Raw genomic sequence first — 27,970 nt, 5'->3', positions numbered from 1 at the left:
GGTGTATTGATGCGTTGTGACGCCTGTGCATGTCGCACTCCTTTATCATGTAGTGCTGCTTCTTTGTCCTCTAGTGATGTTGTCCGTAGTTTCTTCACTTGCGCATGGTCTTGGTGATCGTAATGGGGTGGATCGGGCATCCGATTCACAATGTGGACTGGCGGATTCGTGGTGCACCCTTCTTTGCCCTCCCGTTTCGTCCTTCTAACTTCGGCCTTTGAGCGTGCCTTCGGTCATAGTTGAATCCCCGAAGAATCAATTCCGGGGACACCTCAAAGGTTGGCAATGGACACCACGAATGTGATATGGGCCTAGCACGAGAGTGTGCATAACTGGCTTTATAAGCCATGAAGGTTCAAACTTCAAGGGTTTAAGGTCATTTAATTCATGCTTTTGTCATCCTATTCTTTCTATGAAATGAAACGCTAATCGCTTCCGCTGTTCCCTGTTGCTTTCAACCTCATCGCCTTCATCTCTGCAGTCTCCCCCCTCTTTCCCGCCCTGATCTGCTTAATTGTCCATTCTTGCGTAGTTTGATCCTCACCCTGCGCGTGAATTTTCTGTTTTCTGCTTTGGTTTTTTCCTCTGGCCTTTGTCTTGGATCACGGAGAACTGTTTGCGTTACCAATGACTTCTGGGCGTGCTTTTGCTCCCGTACTGAGGCTTCAGGCTGTGATGTGTGGTCCTTGATTACCTTTAGCAACGCGCGTTATGCGAAATTGCAGACGACTGGCAAATTTTAGGAGCTGAACTCAGTTGGTTTGAGGCTGGAAAGTAGGCCAGTTAAGATTAGACACATTAGTGGCAATGCATTGACAGCATCAAAGTGGAAATGGGGGCTCCAAAACAGAAATGGACGTCGGAAGAAGAGGCGGCTTTGAGAGCTGGAGTAAAGAAACATGGTCCTGGGAAATGGCGTGCCATTCAGAAAGACCCAGCCTTTGGACCTTGTTTGGTCACACGGTCCAACGTGGACTTGAAAGTAAGCTTCATGCGCAATTATTTGTTGTTTTCGTATAAATGTGGAGAATTGCTCCGTTAAATTGAAACGGCTGCTGACAATTAGAATTGTTACTCGATACGTTACTTGACGACCCATTTCTTCAGTAGTTATGGCTCACGTAGATTAAATGTTTTGGGCAGGACAAATGGAGAAATATGAAGGTTGGGTCAGATGGGCATGGATCAAGGGAGAAGACGGTAAAGTCAGTTTCCAGGCAGGCTCTTGTGAAGGCGACGGATGAGTGCATTTCGCCCGTGCCATTGGCTATTGGTCCCGGAGATGATACTCATGTTATTGCCGACTCGTTAGTCTCTTCAGAAAGCTCCAAGGATAGGAGGTCCTTGGGACCAAGGTACGATACGAGTTGTTAGCTTTTTCTTGTATCTTTTTCCATCCTTGTTAGCTTTGTCTGAATCCTTTCATTATTTTGTTTTCATCCTTATTTCGGCTGTCCCTATTTTGAAGTCATTTGTCCTTTTTCAAAAAAAAATTTGTGGGTAGAGAGCTTTTGATCTGGTTGTAGTTGAGTGAGCGACTTGCAATTTTGGATCGATATCATGAGGTGCCTTTTTGTTTCCTTTGTTTTTCTATCTTATGTTTCTTTATTGAAGGGACGAGGTTTTTTGGCCTTGTAATGTAAGCACGCATTCCATGATGATTTTTTCGAAAAGTGCATAGCAACCTGCATCTATTGGTCCCCATTACTTGGTGGCAAATAGGCAAAACGATGTGAGGGGTGAGTGTTATGTCCACATCTAGACATAACGTGGCTAGTGTATATTTAGGTGAGATTAACATAAAGGCATGTAACCTAACCTCAGGACAATAGGACATGACATACCTTTGGTATAGTTAGGGTAGTCTTAGGGTTGAGACACGTAGGATGCTGTCACATGCACCAGTGCCAGAAGCAGGCGGCAGTGACAACTAGCTGCACAGCTATCAAAACGCAGCAAAGTTGCAGGCCCTTTTGGGGCAGTTTGGCAGTCGATTGGCAAGCCCACTGGGTCGTCCAAGGGCTACCTTCAACATGGACCAAGTCGGTCAATTGACCCGACCCAAGCAGGTCGGTCAACCAACTGGTCTGGTTGGTCAACTGACCAGCCAATGGGCCCATGTACCAGCCCTATATAAGCGGCTGTTTGCCCCTCATTTCAGGATTCAGCACCCAGTGCATTTCAGCCAACAACAGTTTCAGCAGCATAGCTCCCTCTGCTCCCTCTCCCTCAGTCGCAAATTGAGGGGTTTTTTAATTGCAAAGAAAGTTGCAGTTGAGGGGTTATCCAGCTCAGTTTTGTCTGCCGATTTGGCAACCATGTACAACCGTAGTCAGTGCATTTACGCCATCAGTATGAATAAAGCAGTGTCTACAGTTAGGAAGATCTCTGGTGTCTCTCATGCTTGAGTTCTCTTTCTACATTTCATCTATGTTTCCGCACAGCTAGTCCCCGCATGTTACATTGGTATCAGAGCAGCATGGTTCCTTCTGATTCGAGTTAGGTTGGAGTGAGTCTTGGCAGCAAAGCTTAGTTATGGGGACTCAGTTAGCAGAGGAGGGAGCATGTCTGGGATATAATCTAATTTTGTATTTTGTCCCTACCTCGGACTAGTGGTAGTACAAGTGTCTCCTTCCCTCCCTTCATCGAGCATCGGGCCAGCTCCCGTCTTCACCCGTACGCGTTTACACCTTGCGGGGCAAGGTTAGGGGGGAAGTTTTTTCCTTTGGTAGTCATTGTTGCAGCAGTTGATGGGTCTACCAATCTTTCATCATGGACCCATCCGGTATAGCAGATCTTAGGCAAGCGTTCAGGAAGCAGGATCATCTCCTTGAGTAGAATTGGCTCTTTTCTGAGCAGCCCGAGCAAGAAAAGAAGACGAAGGAGGATGCAACGATATTGGACCGTTTTTGGTTTGTGTTGGAATAGGAACACCTTGAGGCGGCCATACATCGATCCAAACATTGTGCCGACTTAGCAGCATACAAGGTTTAGCATAGGCGAGACCGAGAGCAGATGTTTTTACAACATCAGCAGTTTCTCATGGCTTGCTCAAAGTTCCTCTCCTCATCAACAACTACCAGTGAATGTCCATCATCCACTCAGGGGTCTTCCACCTTAGAGCATATTGTCATGGACAATTCTTCTGCGGTACCCAACAGACAGTTCTTCATCAGCAGGCGGTCCTTTATCTGCTTAGAATTCTTCCATCTCTGAGCACAATTCAGTGGACTTTTGCAGCAGCTCTGACAATGGTTTCCCTTGGGTCTACTAGTCTAGGGGACCATTCAGTTTCCACAGTAGCTACATGCTGTGCCTCAGGGTCTTCCAACCATGGGGGTAGTGCAGCCATTTTCACAGCCCGCTGTCAAGGGTCTTCCATCTCGGGGGCTAGCTTAGCTCAGTCAGCATGTCCAGATGATGAGCCTCTTGGGTCTACCACCCATGGGGATCATCCAGCTTTACCAACTGATTCTCTTGGGGTTCCGACCCGAGGGGTTCATCTCATTTGTACAGTTACATCGAATGGGTCCTTTACTCGTCCAGCAGCTTTATCATGTCCAATTAGTTCCTCTGGGTCTTCCACCCCGGGAGTTCAGTCAGCTGGATCAGCTTTAGCAGGGCGAGCAGATGGTTTTCATAGCTATGTGTGATGGGTCTTCCGTCCTTGGAGAATCTCAGACCCATCAACAATTACCATAGATGAGCCTCTTTGGTTCACCACCCTGAGGGGGTTGGCTTCTTTTTCCACAGTTAGGTCTCTTGGGGATTCCATCCAAGGGGACACCCCAGATGCAGCAGATTGGTGTGATGGGTCTTCCAACCATCAGGCCTCTTCATAAGCGACGGTCAGTTCCTCTTGGGCTTCCACCCTTGAAGCTCCGTTGGCCACATCAGTTTTAGTCGGCATGACTCACATTTCACCTTCTCATCAGGAGTGTTCAGGACTAGTGGGATCAGTTTCCAGTCCCACTGGCCGTGATGCTCAGCAGGGGATGGCGTCTCAGGAGTTTACCAGACCAATGTTAGGCCTAGCAGGAAGGAGTACCCTCATAGCTGGAGTAGCAGGTATAGCTATCCGCATTTTCGAGGTTGACGAGTCCTCGGCAGTCCGTAAGGACAGTCATGCAACTCCCTCAGTTCTTTAGGGAGGCAGTAGTTGCGGTACCGAGAGGTCGATGACCCCTTCCCATTATTGTGTCCTTCACTCCGGGAGGTTAGTCATACAGTATCCTCTCATCCGATCGTGAGCCACCAGCAGTAGCATGGCAGACAGCAGTTCCCTTGATAGTGACATCAGTTTGGTCGATTCATCGAAGGTGGGCTCATCTGCCTTAGTACTTTCTTTCCTTAGGGGGACATTGTAAACTACTCGGTGCTTTCTATCAATTCAGACAACAGATTTTGCAGAGGCGTTTGAATGAAATGATTGCGAGTTGCCAAACACATATACTTGAACCTAAGAGATTGCAATTAAGCTGGAATTAAGACTTATACAGCTTAAACACAAAGTGACATCATTGGAAATTGCAATATGATTGAGGGGCCAAGACGGCCCCCCCCCCCCTTATCCAGGTTCACTTTATTTTTGAAAATGGAGATACAAGACCAAGGTGCAATGCACCTTCCAAACTAATGAACTCAGTGAAAGCCTAGGACCTAGATACAAGACTCAAGAGCATATGTACAAGGTAGACAATAGAAAAAAAGACTCCAAGCTCAGGTTTCAACTCTTGGCTTGCCCAATCCACAAGAAAGAAGCCTGCAACAATCACCACTTACATCCAACATTAGAGGCAAGCACTAGTTTCTAGAAAGATAGTAGAAACAACATGAAATAGTGCTGTAAATGAGATAAACTTGACAATACAGACTCCCTTCATGACTTGACCCTTTTGTAGATGAAGTCCTTGATGCCTCTGAAGCTCCCTTGGGTGAGGAGAGTGTGGAAATGGGGCTGGAATGAGAACAGCTCAGAAAAACAGCCTATAGGCTAGAGAGAGAAAGCCTTTATGGAGTGATAGCTGTAGAGAGAGAGTGCCAATGCTGACCCCAAGGGAGGGGATGTAAGAGAGGAGCTGCTGCTGTTCCAGAGGTGCAGAGAGAGGCAGATTTCTGCAAGGGGAAGGGGCTGGAACAGTAGAGAGAGAAATTCTGCAGTAGAGAGAGAAAGACTGCAGCAGGAGAGAGAAAGGGGCTGTGCCTGCTCCAAGCTAGGAGGAGAGAGGATGCTGCTGCTGTTCTAGAAGAGCTGAGAGGGGGCAGATTTCTGGAGAAGAGGGGCTGGAACTGTAGAGAGAGAGTGTATTGCTGTAGAGAGAGAAAGTGCTGCTGAGGTGAGAGAATGGCCTGGGGAGAAGCTGGCTGCACCCAAGGAGCTGGAGAGGTTCTGCTGCATCAACCAAAAGGAGGGAGAAGAAAAGTGATGAATTTTCATGTAGGGAATGAAGGGGAGAGGCCTTCTTTTATAGGCTCAGGCCCAGAGTAGAAGGTGGACACTTGTCCCAGATTTTGGCCAAAGAGGACAGCCCACAACTTGCCCCAAATCTACCAGATTTAGGGCCATACACTTGGCGTGCATGCCCTGCCAGCAATGCATGCTGCCACATGTGTGGGACAGGTGGACTGACTTGCCAGCTTAGATTCCATGTGGCAGTCTGCCACGTGTCACTCCCAAAAATCCTAAAATTTCAAAGTTGTCAGAATTCAATTCTGATCGCACCCACGGGTTCCTAACAGCTTGGACTATCTACTAACGTACTCTAAGGTCATAATTGAGTCAGTATGCAATCTGTGCATTTGATTGATCCCATGTTTGGGTACTTAGGTGGGGTGTGGTCTCCAGATGTCCCTCTCAAAGAGAGGCCATCACTCTTGTGGGTCACTAATGCTCATAACCCCAAGCAAGGGGGTCCACCCTCAAATGCTAGACCTAGTCCCCATTGACCGTAACTGAACAGTAGGAAAACATTTCATTTCTTAATAAGCATACTATTGAAAAACAAAAAGAAATATTACCAAGCAAGTGGATACATGTTGTTGAAGCAGGATGACATTCCCTCCGTCTTTCATTCGGTTGTCCTCAACTGAAATGCTTCCTCATAAGCATCCAGGATTTCATGACACTCCTGAAATGTAGCTCTGTCCACCCATTGGGCATCGGTGGATGGGAGCCCTCCGAACTTCAAAAGGTACATCTTGCGAGTCGTGCCTTGATGTCCTATAGTGAAGTTATGCAGAATAGTTTGCTCTGGGATCAACAAGATCTCAGTGTCCTCTACTTCAGGTGTATCGTCCAGTATGGGCTCTTGAGGTGGTTCCCCAATGAAGGGTTTCACCAAGCTTACGTGGAAGACATCGTGGATCTTCCAATGCTTTGGAAGTCTCAATCGGACTGAGACATCATTTATTACCTGCAACACCTGAAAAGGACCATAATATCGAAAGGATAGCTTGAAGTAGATGCGCTTTTTGCCCACTTTGGTTTTTAATCGGGCTTTCTCAAATTTCAATAAGACCCATTGGCCTTCTTTCATTGCAAACGCCCTCCGTCTCTTATTTGCAGCTGCTCTTTGTTTGTCTTGTGCCTTTTGAATGGCTGCTCGAATCGTGGCATAAGCAGAGTCATATTCCTCCACGAATTGATCAGTGGCAACGATTTTCTCTTTTGTTTGCATGAGTGGAGTTGGTAAAGATCTACCATATACAATTTCGAAAGGAGCTTTTCCAATGGAGGAATGAATTGTGTTATTATAAGCAAACTCCACAAGAGGAAGAAATTTCTCCCAAAAGGTTTGCTGGTCATGCACATAAAATTTCAGCAAATCCAAGAGTGTACTATTCGTAACTTTAGTTTGGCCATCCGTTTGAGGATGAATAGCTGAGGAGAACTTAGAAGAGTTCCAATGTTCTCAAACAAAGCTTGCCAGAAGTTACTAGTGAACTTTGAGTCTCTATCTGATACTATAGACTTGGGCATGCCGTGGTGCCTAAAGATGTGTCTAATAAATAAATGGGCAGCTTCAGGTGCCTTGAGATTCTTTCTACAAGGAATGAAGTGGGCTTGCTTGCTGAATTGATCTAATATCACCCAAATCATGTCATGATTTTGATTGGTCCTGGGAATTCCTATAATGAAGTCCATGGTGATGTGTTCCCATGGTCTCTCTGGAATGGGTAGGGGCTGAAGTAAACCCTTGGGTTTTCCTCTCCCATACTTAGCTTTTTGATATGCGAGACAAGCTGAAATGTAGGCAGCAGTGTCCTTTTTCATGTCAGGCTAGTAGAAAAATTTATCCATGGCGGAAAAAGTGGCCACAATACCCCTATGACCAGCATAGGGTGGGTTATGGCTTTCCTCCATCACTTTAGATCTAAGCTGCTTTGTGATACATAGTTTGTTCTCCATGAATAAATAGCCATCCCTGATGTGGTAGGCATGATGGGTGCCTCCATCTTTCAGATGTGCCTATGGCTGAGCAAAATCAGCATCTCCCTCATAGAATTCTTTGAGGGCTGTTAGGTCATCATGATATGGAACTGAAATATGATGAAGCCGTGGTCTACGAGAAAGGGCATCAGCCACTACATTCTCTTTTCCAGGAGTATATTGTATCTGAAAAATTGTATCTGAAAATGAAATGATTGCAGAAAGGTAGACCATTTCATATGTCTCTCTCTGATCAGAGGTTGAGTTAGAAAATATTTAAGACTTTCATGATCAGTTTTTACAAGAAAATCTATCCCTAAAATATAGTGTTTCCAAAGTTTGAGAGCATGAATTACAGCTAAGAGTTCTTTTTCATAGATATCATATTGAAGTTCAGCATCTCTTAGCCGTCGGCTTTCAAAGGCCACAGCATGACCATCCTGGGTAAGAGAAGCCCCAAGGCAATTGCCACTGGCACCTGTTGGAAAGGTCACCTCCCCATCTGTAAGCCCCCAAATGAGGAGAGCGTGGGGGAGAGAGACCTAGGGCAGAAGATGCCCAGAGAAGAAAGAGAGAGGGGGCTGCCACATGGGCAACACCTCACAAGAGAAGAAGGCTGCAAAGGACGGAACGTGTGGAAGGAGCAGAAGGCGGGGACAGCAAGCCCTAGATCTGACCTGGCAGGGCGTGATGACATCAGCAGTGTACGGCGGTGCACACGTGGCTGGAGAGAACCGGGCAGAGGGCAGAACCAGCAGGCCTGGTGGAGCAGCAAATGGGGCTGACAGTGGGCAGTGGCATGCCTTATATAGGCTGGGCTCCTGCCTAGATTGGAGGGCCAAAAGCCCTAGAAGTGTGGGCTAAAGGGCCCTAGTTTTGTGAGCCCTTATAGGGCTGTTTTGGGGCAGACTGGTCGGCCCAAACAGACCAGCCAGTCGGCCCATTTAGGGCTGGCTGGTCGGTTTTCTCAGCAGGCCTTGGGGCCTATAAAAGGAGAGGCTTGTGGCCTCATTTCTCATCCAGCAAGTCAACAAACAGAGGAGCAGGAGGAGCAGCAGAAGCCTGATTTGGGCCTACATCCAGGAGGCAAAGCAGGGCAAGAGTTGCTGCAGACTGAGCTCACTTGGGGCTGAGCCTAGGCTGTCTAGTAGGGCAGCAAGGTGCTGAGATCTTTGGACGGAAAGTCTACTTACGCTCGAGGTGGAGCACGCGGGCTCGAGTCTAGAGATAGCCAGCAGATAGGAGAAGGACCTTGTGGTAAGATCAGAGGACCACATCATTGGTGGAACTCTGGATCTGTCTCTTTTGTATTGTGTCCATGTGGACGGAAATATATATTTTGGTGGTTTCTCTATCTGGTTGGTTCATTGTCTATTGATGAGTCTGCACACCTATTGTATGCACATAAGTAAAGAAGTTTGTGATTCCACACCCCACATCGCACTGTGTGAGCTCCTGGGCATTACTATAAGTCTTCCGCTGTGTGTTGGGTCATTTCTAACATGGTATCAGAGCCCAAGTAGGAGGCTCACTGGTGTGGGAGCCTGAAGGCAGGGACCTTGCTGAAGGACGACCTTGATTCAGAAGCTCTTGGGAATCGACTTCCACAACTGGAGGATTGTGCCCTTGCACTCAAGTTCAGTCAGGTGTGTTTAGAATTCTGGTCTACTGAAAGAAAGTTTGGTTGACTTTGCTATGTGGTATAAACAGCAGAGATGTCGACCGCCACAGCCTCTTCAGCCCTTGCTTTCCCTTTCTCCTCCCCTAGTTTTCTCTCTTTTACTATCCCTAACTTTGGAGAGTCAGGGAAACTGGACAGGACTAATTACCCGATGTGGAAAGTGAAGATCCGGAGTCATTTAGTGGCTCGGAAGTTGTGGAAGCTGACCACGGGAGTGGAGTCGAAGCCGGAGGACATGGTGGACAGGAAAGGGGAGATAGTCATGGCAGTAGACAGAGAGGAGCTCGAAGCTTGGGAAGACAGAGATGCCCATGCCCTGGCAATAATCATAGGGACTACGGCGGACTCCGTTCTTCCACATATCTAACTGGCCGAGATGTCAGTAGAGGCGTGGGTCACCCTGAAGGATCTGTACGAGACGGACAACACCTCCCGGATTTTGCTTCTTCAGAATCAACTCTACAATCTTGATATGGAAGAAGGAGATACGGTACATAGCCATTTGACGAAGGTCAAGGTGGTGAGGGATCAGCTGGCAGCAGTTGGTCAGAGACTCATGCCATTTAGCCTTGATGGTACTGAGGAGACTGCCTCGGAGTTTCAAGAGCTTTGTTACGGCTGTGACAACAGGACAGAGGACCAAACCTCTGACGTTTGAGGAGTTGGGTCCATTACTGCTACAGGAGGAAGCTCGAGAGAAGCTCTACAATGAGGATAAAGACGACAAGGTGATGCTGGCGAAGGATTCCGCTGGCAAAGGAAAGGGCAAGCCTAATGGTGGCAAGTCCAAGAAAGACGACTCTGGAGGGGACTTCGAAGAGGAAGCATAAGAAGAAGTGCTTCTACTGTGATACGCCAAGACATTTTGCAAAGGACTGCAGAAAGAAAAGGCGGATCAGAAAAACAAAAAGGAGTCTGACACAGATTCAGAGGGAGAGGCCAAAGCAAATGTGGTAATGGCTGTTTTGGGGCAGGCTGGTCGGCCCAAACAGACCAGCCAGTCGACCCATTTAGGGCTGGCTGGTTGGTTTTCTCAGCAGGCCTTGGGGCCTATAAAAGGAGAGGCTTGTGGCCTCATTTCTCATCCAGCAAGTCAGCAAACAAAGGAGCAGGAGGAGCAGCAGAAGCCTGATCTTTGGGCCTACATCTAGGAGGCAAAGCAGGGCCAGAGTCGCTACAGACTGAGCTCACTTGGGGCTGAGCCTAGGCTGTCTACTAGGGCAGCAAGGTGCTGAGATCTTTGGACGGAAAGTCTACTTACGCTCGAGGTGGAGCACGCGGGCTCGAGTCTAGAGATAGCCAGTAGATAGGAGAAGGACCTTGTGGTAAGATCAGAGGACCACATCATTGGTGGGACTCTGGATCTGTCTCTTTTGTATTGTGTCCATAGTTGTGGACGGAAATATATATTTTGGTGGTTTCTCTATCTGGTTGGTTCATTGTCTATTGATGAGTCTGCACACCTATTGTATGCACATAAGTAAAGAAGTTTGTGATTCCACACCCCACATCACACTGTGTGAGCTCCTGGGCATTACTATAAGTCTTCCGCTGTGTGTACCCTCTGTTGGGTCATTTCTAATAGCATCAAGTGCTACTAGGAATGGTTTCCTTAAGTCACAAATGATAAGTACAGGAGCTGTAGTCAGAGCATGCTTTAGAGCATTAAAAGAGTCCTTCTCTTTTTGGGTCCATCTGAACTTCAGATTTTTCTTAGTGAGATCATGTAGAGGGGTTGCAAGTTCAGCAAAATGCCAAATAAACCTTCGGTAATATGAGCATAGGCCGAGAAAAGACCCTACCTCATGGGCATTCTTCAGGTCAGGCCACTCTACAATTGTCTGTATCTTGGTTGGGTCCATACAGACACCTTCTCGTGAGATAATGTGACCAAGATAGTGAATCTTAGGAAGAAAGAACTCACTTTTCTTCTCATTGATGTGAAGAGCATTTTCAGCTAAGATTTGAAATACAATCTTTAGATGCTCCTTATGCTCTTCCTCATTCTTGCTGAAAATGAGGATGTCATCAAAGAAGACGGCAGTGAATTGTCTATAGTTCCTGAACAACCGTTCCATCAGCTGATTGAACGTGGGTGGGGCATTGGTAAGGCCAAATGGCATTACAATATATTCATACACATCCAAATGTGGTTCGGAAGGCTGTTTTATGAATGTCCTCAGGTACAACTCGTACCTAATGGTAGCCACTCTTAAGATCTATGCAGCTGAAAATTTCAAATCCTCCTAAACGATCAAAGATTCTTAACCGTCTGTTTGTTTAAGGCTCTATAGTCTATGCGCATCCTGAAGGTTTTATTCTTCTTTTGGACTAGTAAGATAGGAGAGCAGAAGGGAGAACTACTGGGTTGGATCAATCCCTTGTCCAAGAGTTCTTGGACTTGCTTGAAGATTTCATCCTACTGGGATTGACTAACTCTATATGGGGGTCTATTTGGAGGTGAAGACCCTGGAACTATGTCAATTTTGTGATCTTCTGGTCTCTCAGGAGGGAGGTGACTAGGAAATTCTTGAGAGAAGCAACTAGAGAATTCCTGAAGGAAATCTAATCTTTCTTTTGTGAGAGGATTGGACTTTTCTTCACTTGGTTGCTTATCGCGTACAAACACTAGAAAAGAACATACTCCTTTCTTAAGCAAATTGGGAGATCGTGCATGACTTACCATAGGAATGGTGTTTCCTAAAACTCCCGCTATAATGCTCACATCTCTACCCTTATGTTGGAGGGTTAGAATATTCTTCACATAGTTGATTCGGGGGTTGACTTGCTTATGCCAGGGCATGTTGAGAATTACATCCGACCCTTGAAGTGGTGCCACCATGAAGGGTAGATGATCCAAGTACCCCTGGATGTGTACCCGAAGCTTGCCGATGATGGGGTACACCTTCTCTTCTTGGTTCTTGAAGGCTGTAGCAGATTGATCCTTTACCTGACCCCATGTTTTCAACAAACTATGGGGGTCGTTTGCAGCTCCCTTTTCTGGAGGTGCTTCCACCTTGTTATACACCAAAGCTGGCTTTTTGGGGGCTGCTTCTTTGTTGCTGCTGTTTTTGGCAGCTTGAGGGCATTCGTAGAAGTTGTGGCCTCGCTCGCCACACTTGAAACACCGTCCTTCAGAGTAATACTTTTGCTTCTGTTGTGGAGACAATGAGCTGAAAGTGCGGGCTGCTTTCTTCGGAGGAGGCTGGCTGGCTGACTTTTGCTCTTTTGGTGTGTCCTTTGCTATCTCCTTACCCTTTTGTTCCTTGGAAGAGGTTCCCTGGGACTCCGCTTGTTGCTGCTGCCATTCCGCTTGTTGGAGAAAGACTGTTTCTTCTCCACCTTCAATCTCCACCTTCAAGGCGATGTTGATGGGTGCCTTCGAGAGAAGTAGGAGTGACAATGTCCACCTCATGTTGAACGACATACCGTAGGCCAGCAAAGAACTTCCTTTGCTGCTCTTTTTTATCCTTCCTATTGAATGCTTGAACTTTTAACAAAGTATCCCAAAAACGATCAACATACTCACTGACTTTCTCTTCTTGGTGTTGGCGGAGGATGTCCCACTGCACCATTGTCTCTCTTAAACTCCTTAAGCAGGAAGTGCCTCATCAAGTTCTTCTTGAAGCGCTTCCAGGTGTGGGCTTGCTGTCCAGTGTTGACCATAGCTGCCCACCAGAGTGAAGCACGGTCTTGCATGTGCAGGACGGCAAACCGGATCTTCGCCTTGTCTTCGTACTCATCTCCCTCAAAGAAATACTCGAGGTCTCGGATCCAGGCCAGCAAGACCTCGGGCTTGTCCTCTCCCTTGTACTTGGTAAACTTGAAGAGCTTGTCTGCAAGAGGTACCTTATGCTTTGCATACCTTCGTCTCCGTGGACATCTCGAAGGAGATGGACTCCGATGACGCCGTCTACCTCGAGGAGGGGAAGAAGAGGATGATCTTCCCTCCTTGTTGGAGTTGGTGTTGTCCGCACGGCCTCTTCCTTGGGATTGGGGCCCTGTGTCATGAGTTTCTGCTTGGTTGCTTTCCAGCACTTGAACTTGTTGAGCAATGTTTGACAAGAGAGCACTTAACTCATGCAGGTTAGGAGGAGGGTTAGGTCCATTGGCTGCCATGATGACAAGATGATTCAATGAAGGAGAGACTCAACAAGAGAAAGCACAGAGTACAAGACCACTGCCTAAGCTCTGATACCAATGTAAACTACTCGGTGCTTTCTATCAATTCAAACAACGGATTTGGCAGAGGCATTTGAATGAAATGATTGCAAGTTGCCAAACACATATACTTGAACTTAAGAGATTGCAATTAAGCTGGAATTAAGACTTATACAGCTTAAACACAAAGTGACATCATTGGAAATTGCAATATGATTGAGGGGCCAAGATGGGTCCCCCCCCCCCTTATCTAGGCTCACTTTATTCTTGAAAATGGAGATACAAGACCAAGGTGCAATGCTCCTTCCAAACTGATGAACTCAGTGAAAGCCTAGGATCTAGATACAAGACTCAAGAGCATATGTACAAGGTAGACAACAGAAAAAAGGACTCCAAGCTCGGGTTTCAACTCTTGGCTTGCCCAATCCACAAGGAAGAAGCCTGCAACAATCACCACTTACATCCAACATTAGAGACGAATTTTCATGTAGGGAATGAAGGGGGGCTGTCCTCTTTGGGACTGCAGCCCACCAAAAATTTGGGACAAGTGTCCACAACCTGCCCCAAATCTACCAGATTTGGGGCCAGACACTTGGCATGTATGCCCTGCCACCTGCCATGAATGCTGCTACATGTGTGGGACAGGTGTACTGACCTGCCAGCTCAGATTCCATATGGCAGTCTGTCACGTGTCAGCTGCCATGTCACTCCCAAAAACCCTAAAATTTCAAAGTTGTCAGAATTCAATTCTGATCGCACCCACGGGTTCCTAACAGCTTGAACTATCTATTGACGTACTCTAAGGTCATAATTGATTTTGTTTGTCGTCTTATCTTGTATCTCCATTACTCTTGGCATGCTGCCAGGCCCACACCCAAAGCTCAAGGAACATTCTCTTGAATGGTTCCTAGGTCAGTATGCAATTCGTGCATTTGATTGGTCCCATGTTTGGGTATTCAGGTGGGGTGTGGTTTCCAGATGTCCCTCTCAAAGAGAGGCCATCACTCTTGTGGGTCACTAATGCCCATAACCCCAAGCAAGGGGGTCCACCCTCAAATGCTAGACCTAGTCCCCATTGACCGTAACTGAACAGCAAGAAAACATTTCATTTCTTAATAAGCATACTATTGAAAAACAAAAAGAAATATTACCAAGCAAGTGGATACATGTTGTTGAAGCAGGATGATAGACATGCTCAATCCCAGTATGGCAGCCATCACTCAGTCCTTTCGAGAGGCATTCTAAGGTGTTCTCAGGAGTTTCGGACATCTCACAGTTCTTTTAGGCAGCATCCCATTTAGTTGATTCATTAGAGGGGTGCCAGTAGCTCCTCCGTTCCTTTGGAGAGCATCCAGTGTTGTTTACTCCTTAGAGGGATGCTCTATAGTGCTAGTCGCCTCGCAGCTCCTTGGGGAGACATCCATAGTTCCATCTGTCTCGGAGTTTCTTAGAGAGACAGCTATAGATTCAGCAGCTCTCAGCATCACTCATTTTTTTGGGAGACATTTATATACATAGTTCTAGGTTCTCGGAGGGTGTCAGAGTTTTTACCCTCAGTAGTTATCACGCGAGTAGAGGAGGCAAGTGGATTCCAACTTTCCCTCACACTAGTCATACATACAATAGTACCACAGTTTCCAAAAGTGCATGTGAGTATTCTGGAGCTCCCACGTTTTCAATTATGGTTGCTTGGCCTTAGTGGCTTTGTCATCACCCCAGCAGTTCTTGGGGTAGCACCAACATTTCTATGTTGGTGGACCTTCCACAGTGAGGAGGGTGCATGCCAGTAGTTGGTAACCAGTTTCATACCATTAGCCTTCTAGAGTGCAGTGCCTCCGCATCAGCAGCCCAGTATATCCTTAGTAGTTCACGAGGACAACATGCAGTTCATATTTCTAGGAGCCTGTCAGAGTGCCATACCACCCAAGGATGACTAGCCTCAGTAGCGTGGTGGGATGACTAGCCTCAGTAGTTTGGCTTCTAGTCTTCGTGGCAGTACCAATTCTCAAGAGTTTTTATTGAGCCGCCGTTTTATCATAGTAGAGCATTCCTTCCGCAACCTCTTGGAGCGGTACCAAATCAGTCCCAGTGCCAAACTGTTATTCCCCAGTTCTTTGGGAGGACAGACAAGTTTCGAGCAGCAGTTGGTGGTCATCAAGATCACATAGTTCCTCAGCAGCTATCATTATCCAGAATTGCTTGGTAGATTCACTTAGTTCCTCAGCAGCTATCATTATCCAGAATTTAAGCAGGCGGGAATGTCACATGCACCCCTACACTAGGGAGCATTGTGACACACAATCTGACCAATTTGTCATACGTTGTGACCGCATTGTGAGCCCTAGGGCAGGGACGAGTCGGGCACGAGCTACGGGGTCCATTAAGTCACAAGCCATGCTGGAGCAGTTTGGGTCGCCAAGGCAAAGTGTTGCGAAGTATCCACCTAGCAACAACTTCAGAAGAGGGCAATGTCACATGTATCAGTGCCAGGCACAGGTGGCACTGACAACTAGCTGCACGGCCATCAAAACGCAGCAAAGTTGCAGGCCCTTTTGGGGCAGTTTGGCAGCCAATTGGCAGGCCCACTGGGTCGTCCAGGGCAGCCTTCAACAGGGAACAAGTCGGGTCCATTGACTTGACCCAAGCAGGTCGCTCAACCAACCAGCCAGTCGGCCCATGTACTGGAAGCCATCTAATGCCTACAAGCAATGCCCATTGTGGTCAAAAGCCACAATTATGGCAGTTTAGGAGACCATTGTGAATAATATTAAGGCATTACAACGTAGAAAACATATGTAAAAGTTATTATAATCATTTTAGGGTCCTATATAAGGGGCTGTTTGCCCCTCATTTCAGGATTCAGCTCCCAATGCATTTCAGCCAGCAGTTTCAGCATCATAGCTCCCTCTCCCTTAGTCGCAGTTAGGGGGAGTATCCAGCTCAGTTTTGTATGCCAATTTTGCAACCATGTACAACCATAGTCAGGGCATTTACTGTTAGAAATGGACCAACAGAGGGTACACACAGTGGAAGACTGATAGAATAGCCAAGGAGCTCACACAGTGTGTGTGGGGTGTGGAATCACATAGATGTGCAGACTCATCAATAGACAATGATCCAGCCAGATATAGAAACCATCAAAACAATATATTTCCGTCCAAAGCTATGGACACAATACAAAAGAGATATATCCAAAGTCCCACTAGAGCGTGGTCCTTTGATCTTACCACAAGGTACTTCTACTATCTGCTGGATATCTCTAGACTTGAGCCCGTGTGCTCCACCTCGAGTGTATGTAGACTCCATCCAGATCACAATAGAAGACAGCCAAGGTCCAGCCCCTAGGGAGCTCAGTCTGCAGCACACCTTCAACTCTCCTTCACCTTCAAGATGAGGCCCAAGGGAATGCCTTCAGGCTGCTCCTGTCTGCTCTTCTTTCTGCTGAACTGTTGGATGAATGAATGAGGCCCAATGGCCTCTTTATATAGGCCCAAGGCCTGCTCCCAAAAATACCGACCAGCAGCATCATTCTTGCCGACCCAAACAGGCTGATTAGTCTGCTGCAAAACCTGCCCTCAAGGGCTCTCATAACTAGGGCCTTTGGCCCATACTTCCAGGGCTTTAGCTTTCACTTAAAGGCAGTATCCCAGCCCCTTGGTCTGCCCTACATAAGGCCTGGTTGGCTGGCTCCAATCAGCCTCTTCATGTAGCCGACTCCCTCTGCTGGTCTGCCCCATCCTGTTGCGCCTCTGTCTGACTCTGTCTGGAGCTCCAAACAGCCCCAAACTAGTAGCTAGTGCTACTCTAACCAGGCACCTCTGATCTCGCCCTTTGCTGCACGTGTTCCTGTCTCTCCAAGGCCCTACAGACCTTCCAAAAGAGCCGTACAGGCTGCTGCTCATGGTAATCTGTTCCGGACTGTTCCAGGTTCCCAGAAGGCTCTTTTCTTTCTCTGATCCTTGCCTACATAGCAACCATGATGCTGCCCATGTGGCCTTCCATCAGTTCCCAGGTCCACTCCCCCCTTGCTCTCCTCATATGGGGGCTTACAGATGGGGAGGTGACCTTTCCAACATTTACGCCATCAGTATGAATAAAGCAATATACTATAGTTATTGTGTCTCTCATGTTTGAGTTCTCTTTCTACATTTCATCTATGTTTCCACACAGCTAGTTCCCGCATGTTACACATGCCCTATGCCTTTAAATGTGAGCCTAAGGTCATTTGAGGCATTCTTGGGAGTGGGGCCTCCTGAGAATTGGTAAGATAACGACATGTGGCATTATGTGCTGGAGCCGTGTACTGAGGGTGCCCTAACCAGCAAGGCTTTATATGGCTTAACATTAGGCTACCCACTTCATATATGGGATTAAGCCCTCGCACATTTGCCACACGTTATTCCATAGCGAGGCTGTCGTGCACTACCTGTTGGCTGTCTTGCTTTGTGCTGTCAGCTGGCCAGGCAGCGCTAGTGTGCCACGGTCCTATACCATTTTGCAGCTGGTCTACTTTGCTTTTCGACAGTCAAGCGTGTCTGTTCATTGCAGTTTGTGCCATCGAATTAGCTGCTGTATTAGTCCAACCTGCATATGTCAACTTGCTACTTCACATGTCCCATCTACTAGGTTCTTGGTTCTTAGGCTGCACTACAATTTTTTTGCCTTGTTAGCTGCTTTGGTTGGCTTCTTCTTCCATCAATTAGTCTGTGGTTCTATGGCTACGTCTCAGTTCTACCATGTCTGTCAATTTTGCTTGGGCCAGTTGTTCTGTGTCAGTCTTGCAACTTGTTTGCGGCTGCTTCTGTAGACTTGCGTGTCAATCAGCTTCTACCTCAGCTATCTCTACGTTAGTTAGGCTTGCTGCATGCGACAGTCTGCCACTTTAATCCAGTCCTTGCTGTAGCTAGTTGCTTGTCAGGTCGAGTTTGTTCTTCTGCCGTCTACTTCATAGTCTTGTAGTGCATGCCATGTGTCGGAGCCATAGCTTGCTTTCAAGATCCAATGCCTTGCTGCCACGTGGCGGCACACAACTCATCATTTTGCTACCAACCCTTCAACAAAGTGGAATATTACAGATGACCACAAGCCAAATTCAACAACCTCTTCTATTCGTTGGTAGCCTAGTGTATATGACCGTAATCTGAGTCATATAGACCTACAAGGTTGAGGAGTTGCAAGGGCCTCATTCAAACGGATATAAAAGAGAAAAAAGAAGAATAAGTGAAGGTGGACTTCGGAGCATAGAAGTGTATGCAAGGCCAAGTGTATAAAAAAGAGAGCAAAAAGAAGAATTAGTGTATAGAGCAAAAAGAAGAATTAGTGTATAGAAAGGCGAAGTTTATAGGATTGGATAAAAAAGAGAGAAAAAGAAGAATTAATGTTTTCTTTGTGGGGAAAGGTGGACTTTGGAGCATAGAAGTGTATGCAAGGCCAAGTTTGGGGCAAATATTAGCTTGATGAAGAGACAGGTTTTGATGAAGCAGTGGCACACTCAGACTTTATGGTTGTGTGAATGAAGAAAAAGATGGCGATGAAGTACTTCAAGGCTCCAAAAAGGTGATTTCTCTTGCATTTGACCCAGGTGATTTGGCTTTGGGCGGGCTTAATTCAAATGGTAACTTCTATTCAAAGAGCCGAAGAGCTTGCCAATGATGGAATTTAGAAATTATTGATAATTATTATTGTAATGCCAGAGATTCAGAGGGGAATTCTTGTGTAGAGGATGATGGGTTATATTGGAATACTCAATCAGTTCTATACAATATTTCTCTAGAAGCTTTAATGGGCTCTAAAGGTGCACAAACTCTTAGGCTAAGGGCTATATCAACAACCGACCTGTCCATGTATTGGTAGATTGTGGGAGCACACACAATTTCTTCAATTGTAGGTCTATTCAAGTAGTAAGGCCACATCCAACGACATTGGCGCATGGTCTTATAGTTGAGGTGGCTGATGAGCATTCCATCAATCAGTGGTGTCAAGCTGCTATATAGCTTTCAAAAACTTATATCTTTATTGGAGATTTGTTTGTCCTTGAGATGGAACCCATTGAGATTGTGTTGGGTTGTAAATGGCTGAAGTCTTTGGGTGAGTTTTCAATGGATCGGACAACGTGTGTATGAAGTTTCCGCATTTTGGCAAGCAAATAGTGGAAGCACTCACAATTTTGTCAATTCTAGGTCTATTCAAGCAGTAAGGTCACATCCAATGACATTGGAGCGAGTTGAGGTGGCTAATGAGCATTACATCAATCAATGGTGTAAAACCATGCAAATACAACTTTCTTATACTTTTGTTGGAGATTTGTTGTCGTTGAGATGCAACCCACGTTATACCCATTGACATTGTGCTAGGTTGTGAAATGACTAAAGTTTTTGGGTGAGTTTTTAGTGGATTGGACAACGTGTATATGAAGTTTCTGCATTTTGGTAAGCAGACTACTTTGACAGATATCTCTTAATGGCTAAGCTACTGCTTCAAAGCCATGTTGCCTACTGTCCATGAACTTTGGAGGGACTTATTAAAGGAGGCAGATGTCCCCTTGCAATTAATATGGATTTTGAATGACTCTGTAGGAGTGATTCCTATTGTAAGATTTTTTAATTCCTCTCGAAGCATTCAAGAAAAAGAGTCTCCTATTCTCCTTAGCCTATGATTTTACTATGCTTTATACAAAGATCGAGCTGGAAGATTTGAAGTTTAGAATCACAAAGCTAATGGCTGAAGGTTTTAAGCTGAGATTTGACAAAAAAGGTGCAAAGTTCTAAAGTTGAGGAAATAGCTTTATCTTTTGACTTTTTGTGGCTAAATAATAAAGACGAGTACTAAATCTGTGCTTTGCACAGGCAAAGATGCATGACCATCGTCAACCACTTCCCATTTGAAGGTGGATCTTCCCTCAGCCAGCCAGCATAATGATCGATTCTTGGATTGGCTTTTGAAATCTTGGCTAAGTCTTGACCCATGGCTCTTCCATCTCCTCCTTCCTCCCAAAGTTGAACTTCCATCTCCTCCATTCCATTGACCTTCTGTCTCCTTCTTCCCCTAAAGCTGCCTCTTGTCTTTCCATCTCCTCCCCTCTCCAAACCTCCATCCAAGAGCTCCTTCTTTGTGACACGTGGCAAGCTCTTCTCCTCCAAGCTGCCACGTGTCCTCTCTTTTTTTTTCTAGTGTCTATGGTTAATAGGTTAAAGATAATGACATTGATATACACAAAGGTCATAAGGTGTTGAAGATGTTTGCTCATTGTAGATTTTCGTTTTGATAATCTTTAGATCACAATAGATGATTCTTCGTTTTAACAAATTATAGGAATCCCTAAGGGCACTAATTGTGCTGTCTTTTTAGCAAACTTAATCTTTTCACTTATGAATTTGAGTTTATGCAACGTCTTATTTCTATCTATACTTGCCCTATCATTTTACATAAGCTTAGCCAAGTTAGGCCTTTTATAGATGATTTATTTGTACCACATGTTCCTAACTTTCAAAACTTTATGTACAAAGACACTTGTGCTTTTGGAGAAGGAATCTATCGTCATGACTCTTGTGAACCGAACTGCATTGTAAGATGGGATTCTTGTGTTTTCTTAGATCTTAGACTGTCTCAATCTACCGTGGGATTAGAGGTTGATATATATGATAAACGTGAACAACTTAAATATAGTGGTTTACACATTATAAAAATGCCTCACATTGACTCAAACATTTTGGATTTGACAAAATATGGAGTCCTTTCTTCCCAATTCCATAGATTTTCCTGCTACTCAATGTAGTAATTTGATCACTTTACTAATACACAAGAGGTATAATCCAAGAAAATTAATGAAAAAAGTACGTACAATCTTAGATATGAAGCCTTTTATCTATGGTGTATCAGCCTTAGGCATGTTTAGAATGATTGAACATAAGCTGAAAAAAAAAAGCAGAGAGCTGAACAGCCCATTTTTCTTTTAGTTTCAAAAGAGAGTTTAATTGAGTATGCATGTGAGTTCTAAGTTAGGAATGTAATTTTGCATCTTTGTAGGAAGCGGAACATGAGTGTAAGAGGTTCATTTAGTTTTTATGTTTTAAATAATTCATTCATTTTGTAAATTCTTTATTTAATTCCTACATGAGAGAGAGAGAGAGAGAGAGAGAGAGAGAGAGATTGAGAGATTTTATTTCTATTTTTTGGTCGATTTTGTCTCTTTATTTGTTGATTATTTTTGCTCCTAACTATCACGCCACATCTCTTTGCATGCACGATCCAACCAATCAACGGTGAGCCTCTTGCGTGGACCAACGAGAACACCTCAACCAGCCACAATATGTTACCCGCACCAATCACACTTCACCCTACAAACCTTAATCACACTGTCACCCCTAACATAAGAGAATGGCCATGACCTAAAAATACCACTTAGTTAAGGGGTTTTCTAGCGCTTAACTCTTTCCATAGGAGGAATTTCAAGAATTGGGCTCCAAGATGGATCTTTCCTTGAACATTATGATTTGATACCTTTGTTTGATCGATCTCTACAAGTTCACAAGCCCATTGCTTTTCTTTCTTTTTAATTGCCCCTTGTGGTATGTTCTTTTGCACACGTAATGGACAAGGAGCTTCTATTTGCTCCATGAGATACATTATACATACATTTAATATCTTGAGATCAGTAGCTAGATGCCATTCCTATGTTTTGGGATTCATAGCTCTCAACTTCAAGTAGCTCACCATTGTTATGATCTTTGATCACACTTGGGTAATAGAATAACGTCAAAATTGTCTCTTTTGGCCTCTGCAAAACCAACTCATATTTTATTTCAAAAGATTCTAAGCATTTCCATTATCAATTCAAATTCAAATATCCATGTTACCTCAAATGCAGCTAACCACCAAATCCCTTGTTCTAATTGCACGCTGAACAATTGGCTTGCATCATCAAGATCAACTCCAAGGTTGAGTATTCTATTCATCAATGTGAACTGACCACCACTTGATGAAAGATTGTCCTAAAGGTTGATGAAAGATTGACATTGATGAAAATGGTGGTCAATTTGACATTGATAAAAGATTGTCCTAAAGCTTGATAAAAGTGTGTCGAAGGACGCTTTAGCATCATGGTATGGAACATCTGGGTGGCTCATTGTAGCCTTGTGATGGGGGGCAGCAAATCCCACTCTTGTTGACATATGGCTGGACCTTGCTTGATTTGGCAACAAGGTAGACAGGGTTCCAAGAAGAACATTGCAAGGATTTGCATTCATGCATTTTGTATATTTTTATTGAGGGATACACAAGCTACATAGTCTACCGCATTGGTTGCTGGGACCTGCTTCTGGGTCACCATAGGCAGTGTGCAAGGTCCATGTGAACCAGCCTGCAAGGCAGCCAGTCCTCCTCCCCCCCTGCCCCCCCACCCCCCCCCTCTCTTTTATTGCCTCACGGATAGCTGATTTTCTATCATTCTTCCAAAGCATACAATAGAAAGTACTTTTTCCTGGAGGACATAATAAAAAATGCTGAGATTTTGTATAACTAACTCGCTGCAAATTTAGATCCCTCACTGAGAATTGCAGTGAAGCCTTACAAAGCTCTAGGGAGTAAGCTGTTGTGACTTTCTGGTCTTAAGTATGGTGCTCCCTGCCTTTGGAGGGTAAGGGCCTGGAAGGGGAGGGGGCTGGGGGACTTTCTGTTTTTGGTCTTCTCTGAGGCTTTGCCAGCGCTATTGTAGTTTTGTTAGTCTGCAGGGTCCCCATGCATGTCAGTGGGGTGCTTAGAGTCATAGGACAGTTTTGGATTTTGGCATGTGCAGCAGCAATGGGGTGATGCTGTGCAGGAAGGTAATCTTTTGGACGTGCATATGTAGGGCAGTTTTAGATTTTGGGTACTGGTCTACTCCCCATGAAGATTGTTATCTAAAATTGTTATTAATTCCAAGTTCTTAGTTTTTCGTTCATGTTCCTATGACAGTTTGTGTTGGGTGACACCGGGATGCCTATAGTGGCCTTAACCTGTGGGGTTGCTTCTGTCACCTTGTGAGGTGCAGCGTTGTTTGTTTTTGCAGAGCAGTTGCTGTTAGTGGCCTGCAGTTTTGTGCTCCGGTATAGACTCTCTTTTGGTCTGTGGGTATAGCTATTCAAGTGGCAAGTCTGTGGTTGTGGGTGATAGGGGGTGCTAGTTGTGAGGATGCTGCTTCGTTTTTAGGGGGCATGTCAGGGTTAAACTCCAAATGTTTTGGCTCCATTCTTACAGGTGATAGGGGGTGCTAGTTGTGAGGATGCTGCTTCGTTTTTAGGGGGCATGTCAGGGTTAAACTCCAAATGTTTTGGCTCCATTCTTACACTGTAGGCTGGGATTTTGGGTTATTGGTTTGCTATGTGTACAGGTTGACTTTAAGATAATTTGCCTGGAGTTTTTCTTAGGCAGTTGTGTTTTACCTCTAATTTCAGTGATAACGTGTGTGTCATGGCTTCAACTCCATTGAAGGAGGTTCTCCTTCACAGTCCATTGGTGGAACCAGCTGGCTGTTTAGCCAGTTATGTATACATTAGTTTGCCTGGAGTTTCTCCCAGGTGTGGGGGTGTCCCACAAAAATTTTTTCACGGGTGGTTTGTCTCACACAGCTCATTACTCTTTTTTTTTTGGAATTCTTTTTCCCTCGATAGAATCATTCTATTCCGACACTTCAGACTTGAAATTTAAACCCCTTCTGGTTTTAAAGTTGAAGTATCAAATTCTGAAATCGAATATATTTTTGTGAAAAGAGTTTTTAAAAAATATAAAAAATGAAGTTTTGTCAAGAAAGAAACGTCTACATAAGCTAACTTTTCTGGCACCTAGATTTCCATTATTACTTTGCAGTACTGGTGATCATTCTCTTACTTGTTACATGTTATCCCCTGTGCAGGTACACTGATCTGATAGTCAAGGCAATAAGCGAACTGAAAGAACCAAATGGGTCCAGCACCTCTGAAATTGCAGCGTTTGTTGAGGTAATTAGTCTACAAGACAACATTGAGGTTCAGCAATTGCTCAGAAGGTTTCCTTACAAGGGTATAGGGCTGTCTTTTCCTTGGTTTGACCTTTAGGCAAAACATCGGGTGCCCTCCAACTTCAGAAGACTGTTAAGCTCAAAGCTACGAGACATGGTCAATCAAGGCAATCTCTTAAAGGTTTTCACATTTTCTATTATTCATTATTTTTCCTTTGGGCTCTCTTAGCTCCCCTTGACATGTAATGGAACCAAATAAAAAAGTGTTGCATATTCCTTAAAGTGCACAGAAGAGAATGAAAAAAGGACGAATATATTGAAGGTGCTTTGCATGCCTTTTTCCTTATTCGTGTAAAAACACGGAGCTTTATCAAAGATTCAGAAATTTCATTTCTTAATGCTATGTTGGAAGAACGCTGTTTATCATCCCAGATTGACTTTTTGCTCATTGATGTTTTTCCTCTGTGAGATGTGGATTTATTTTTTTGAGTCATTTTAAGCTGTCAAATCTAAATACAATTGAAGATGAGTACTTGCCTTAGAGTTTTCATATCAGTTCAAAGGTCTCAATATACATTTCAAAAGATAGGCCGTAAAGCTGCAGAGTCCATTGAAGAGCAACTCTGCTTCTGACAAAGCGAGTAATAGATCTTAGTAGGAGAGTATTTTTTGGAAAGTGTCTTTTTTTAAATTCTGAAAGTCGGCAAGCCAAAGTCATGAACTCTTCATTAAAGGGCCAACCGATTCAGCAGGCAGCCACACAGGCAGCACTAGGTGCTGCCAGGAGCTGCACACAGGCAGCACAAATTTCTAGAAAGCCCTATCCAGCTGCAAGAGCAAATTGCAATGCCCCAAACTATGCCAGATCATGTGATGTGGGATTGAGGACTTATTGTGAATGAGGCGGGAAAGTATTATGTTTTGTAATCACTCCAACTTGCCCCATTCTATGGAAGGAATAGCTTGAGCAAGGAGTAACTGTGTTTGTGGGTTTTGACATCATGTGTGAAAGGGGTGATACTCCAGTCTTGCATGAGAGAGAGAGAGAGAGGCTCTATTACTGTCCTCTAGAAGCCAACAAGATCTTTGGGACAAACAAGAAGCTAACACATGTATTCTTCATTGTCTCCTCTAGGTTATAAGTGTGTGTGAGAGTGTGATTGTGTGTGTGTGTGAGAGGAAGAAAGAAAGTTTAAAAGATAAATAAATAAATAATAAAGTCTTCATTATCTGCTCTAGGTCATCACTGTGTGCGTGTGTGTGTGTGTGTGTGTGTGTGTGTGTGTGAGAGAGAGAGAGAGAGAGAGAGAGAGAGGAAGACAGAGAGATTTATCAAAGTCTTCAAAAGAACGAAGGATCTATGAGGCTGAAAAAACCAGATACAATGAGCTGAATGGGGTGGAACCACTAAGCGGGCATTTGCATCCAAGACACATATTTACAAAGATAAACTCTATTACAAATTGTTTGAGCCCATGAAGAGGATGGGAAATGCGGTGTAGCATCATTGTGTGGTCGTGTGTATTCTATTTGAGGAGCTATGTCCACCAGGCGACTGAGAATGGATAAGAGGGTCTCGGTAAAGAGAGGCTCTGGTGGTGGTTGGTGCTGCGGTGGCGGTGGCGGTGGCATGAACCCGTGATAGAGAACTGATGTCAGTTAGGCTCTGTGGCTCTGTGCAGGAAAGTGCCACTGGTTTGCCAAACATAGAGGGAAGATCCCCAAGCTTGATCTTCAAGTACATAAGAAAGCCAGTAAGGCAATTATACCTTTGTGTTTCCAGAAATTTGAAGATTGGTTCAGATACCTTAAGCACTGTTTCACCCCCATTCTCCATGTTGTGCTACATCATACAAAAAAACATCCTCCTAAGGGATGTGCACCGGTATGTCGAGTGCTACTTGAAAGATCTTCTCTCAGAGCTTAACAATCCTTGATTTATTCTCTGAAACATGGCGCACTTTTTTCATGCAAGTTTCCAAATCATAGGCAGGATCATGGATTTCAAGAATTTGAGTTTTACAGTCTGAACACTCTCTCACTTATATAGTTGGGTGTTGCTCTCTTTGCCTGCATTTGTGTATGTAAGCTTGCTTTTCCCCGCCGACTCCTTTTTTGGAATGTATTTATTCTTCCTATAATGGAAAGGTGGTCCATTTTAAATCTTGCAGTACGCGTAACATCTTAAACCTAATAAATTAAAAATGAACCACCTTTCTGTGCTTTTGCGCAGTCTTTAACCTTTTCTATGTTTGATTCTTACAGTCCAGACAGAATTTCAAGCTAAATACTGCTGAGCCAGCTTCCAAATCTGAAGTACCACTGGGCAATCAAACTACTGAGATTCATGCAGATGTTGGCAAACGAATGAGAGGAGTGATAAAAAGAAGCATGTTAGAATCTCCAACTGACGGACCTTTACATGATGTCAATGCTGGCAAACGAATTCTGAGGTCTTCAAGGAATCATTTGAAGAAAAAGGGCGACGGTATCAAGAAAGCCAGATTGGATGTTGATTTTGCAAGGGCAAAACTGAAGACAGCTGAAGAAGCTGCATGGGCAGCTGCTCTGGCTGTAGCAGAAGCTGAAGCAGCAGCTGCTGCAGCAGAAAAGGCAGCCAAGGAGGCTGAAGCTGCAGAAGCTGAAGCAGAGGCTGCTGAGATTGCCGCTGAAATAGCAGCTCTAGCTGCACGTCCTCCCAAGAAAGGTATGTAAATTGTCTAATCTATATTTGGGGGTGAGGGCAGTTTCATTTGTATTTGAATGAGGCATGGAAAGAGGTCAAGTTTGATCTTCCTGAAGTACAAGCTAGGTTTGGAGGGAGAGATCATCGATAGTACATTCCCTAATATTTCCAAGACTCCTGTCCAGTTGAGTAACCAATGCAAGGTGATTGAGGTCTTCTTAAGGTTATATTTTTATTATTTGGTTTGGGTTCTTTAATTGTTCTTTTATATTTACTTTTGTTTTTGTTTTGTTTTTTTTTTTTTTTTTGGGGGGGGGGGGGGGGGGAAGAGGTCTAGTTTGATGTACAATTTAGGTTTGGTGTGAAGAGATTATAGATTGTACATTGAATTTGCCACATTGTGTATCATATTAATATTTAAAGTAACCACTCTTATATTGTGTGACAAGCAGTCCGTGCAGCTCGTTTTGCCATAGGAGTGGCAGTTGCTGTTTGAAGCTGTGCAAGTAAATCTGCAAAGGGTGGTTCATCAGTAGTGAGTTTGACCAAGTAGCTTGGAGAGGTATCCTCTATTCATTGGCTACTTTCTGGGCTGTGGACAAGCAGACAGCCCTCGTGTTTACTGTTCTGACCTGTTTGCAAAGGTCAGCTTATCACATTTGTAACAACAAATTTATCGTGTTCACATAGTTTTATGGCATTTGCAAGAACGTTTGTCTTCAGAGGATGGTCAGACATCATGAATACACGTGTTCAGTTCTGTATGCATTGACTATCTTCCTGTCTTGTTGCAAGTTATATTGAGAAGCGATGTGCAAAATGAGTTATCTAACAGCAAGATATAAGTCAACAACAACATACAATTTACGGATCCAATTATTGGGTGGCTTTGTTGCTCTTTAGTTGCAAATTCGTCCTCTTTTGCGGCTTGCCTTATGCCTTGCTGGTTGTTTTGAGATCATCTGCCTTTGCCATGCGCTTAGAAAGGTTGCAATTCATTTGAAAAGCATTCATTGGTCCATGAGAAGGGTAAAGAGTAGT

General features: G+C 44.7%; 1 protein-coding gene across 2 annotated transcripts; it reads left to right on the top strand.

Moving 5' to 3' along the window:
- The first annotated feature begins 371 nt into the window (after positions 1–371).
- Positions 372–27,811, top strand: LOC147896547 (single myb histone 1-like). Of its 2 annotated transcripts, XM_087381944.1 has the most exons (7): positions 372–982; positions 1,144–1,355; positions 24,160–24,244; positions 24,341–24,424; positions 25,926–25,997; positions 26,509–26,950; positions 27,382–27,811. In XM_087381944.1, the coding sequence occupies exons 1-7, from the start codon at positions 833–835 to the stop codon at positions 27,423–27,425; spliced, it is 1,089 nt and encodes a 362-aa protein (XP_087238070.1). In that variant the 5' UTR covers positions 372–832; the 3' UTR covers positions 27,426–27,811. The 2 variants fall into 2 exon arrangements, with proteins under 2 accessions (XP_087238070.1, XP_087238071.1); XM_087381945.1 differs by lacking the exon at positions 25,926–25,997 and having other exon boundaries at positions 375–982.
- Positions 27,812–27,970: the final 159 nt, after the last annotated feature.

This window comes from Dipteris shenzhenensis, chromosome 11 (assembly GCF_047967505.1).
Source record: "Dipteris shenzhenensis isolate YYH24624 ecotype China chromosome 11, Dip_SZ_1.0, whole genome shotgun sequence".
Taxonomy (NCBI): domain Eukaryota; kingdom Viridiplantae; phylum Streptophyta; class Polypodiopsida; order Gleicheniales; family Dipteridaceae; genus Dipteris; species Dipteris shenzhenensis.
The sequence above is the reverse complement of the archived record's forward strand: the minus strand, read 5'-3'. Positions and strand labels throughout refer to the sequence as shown.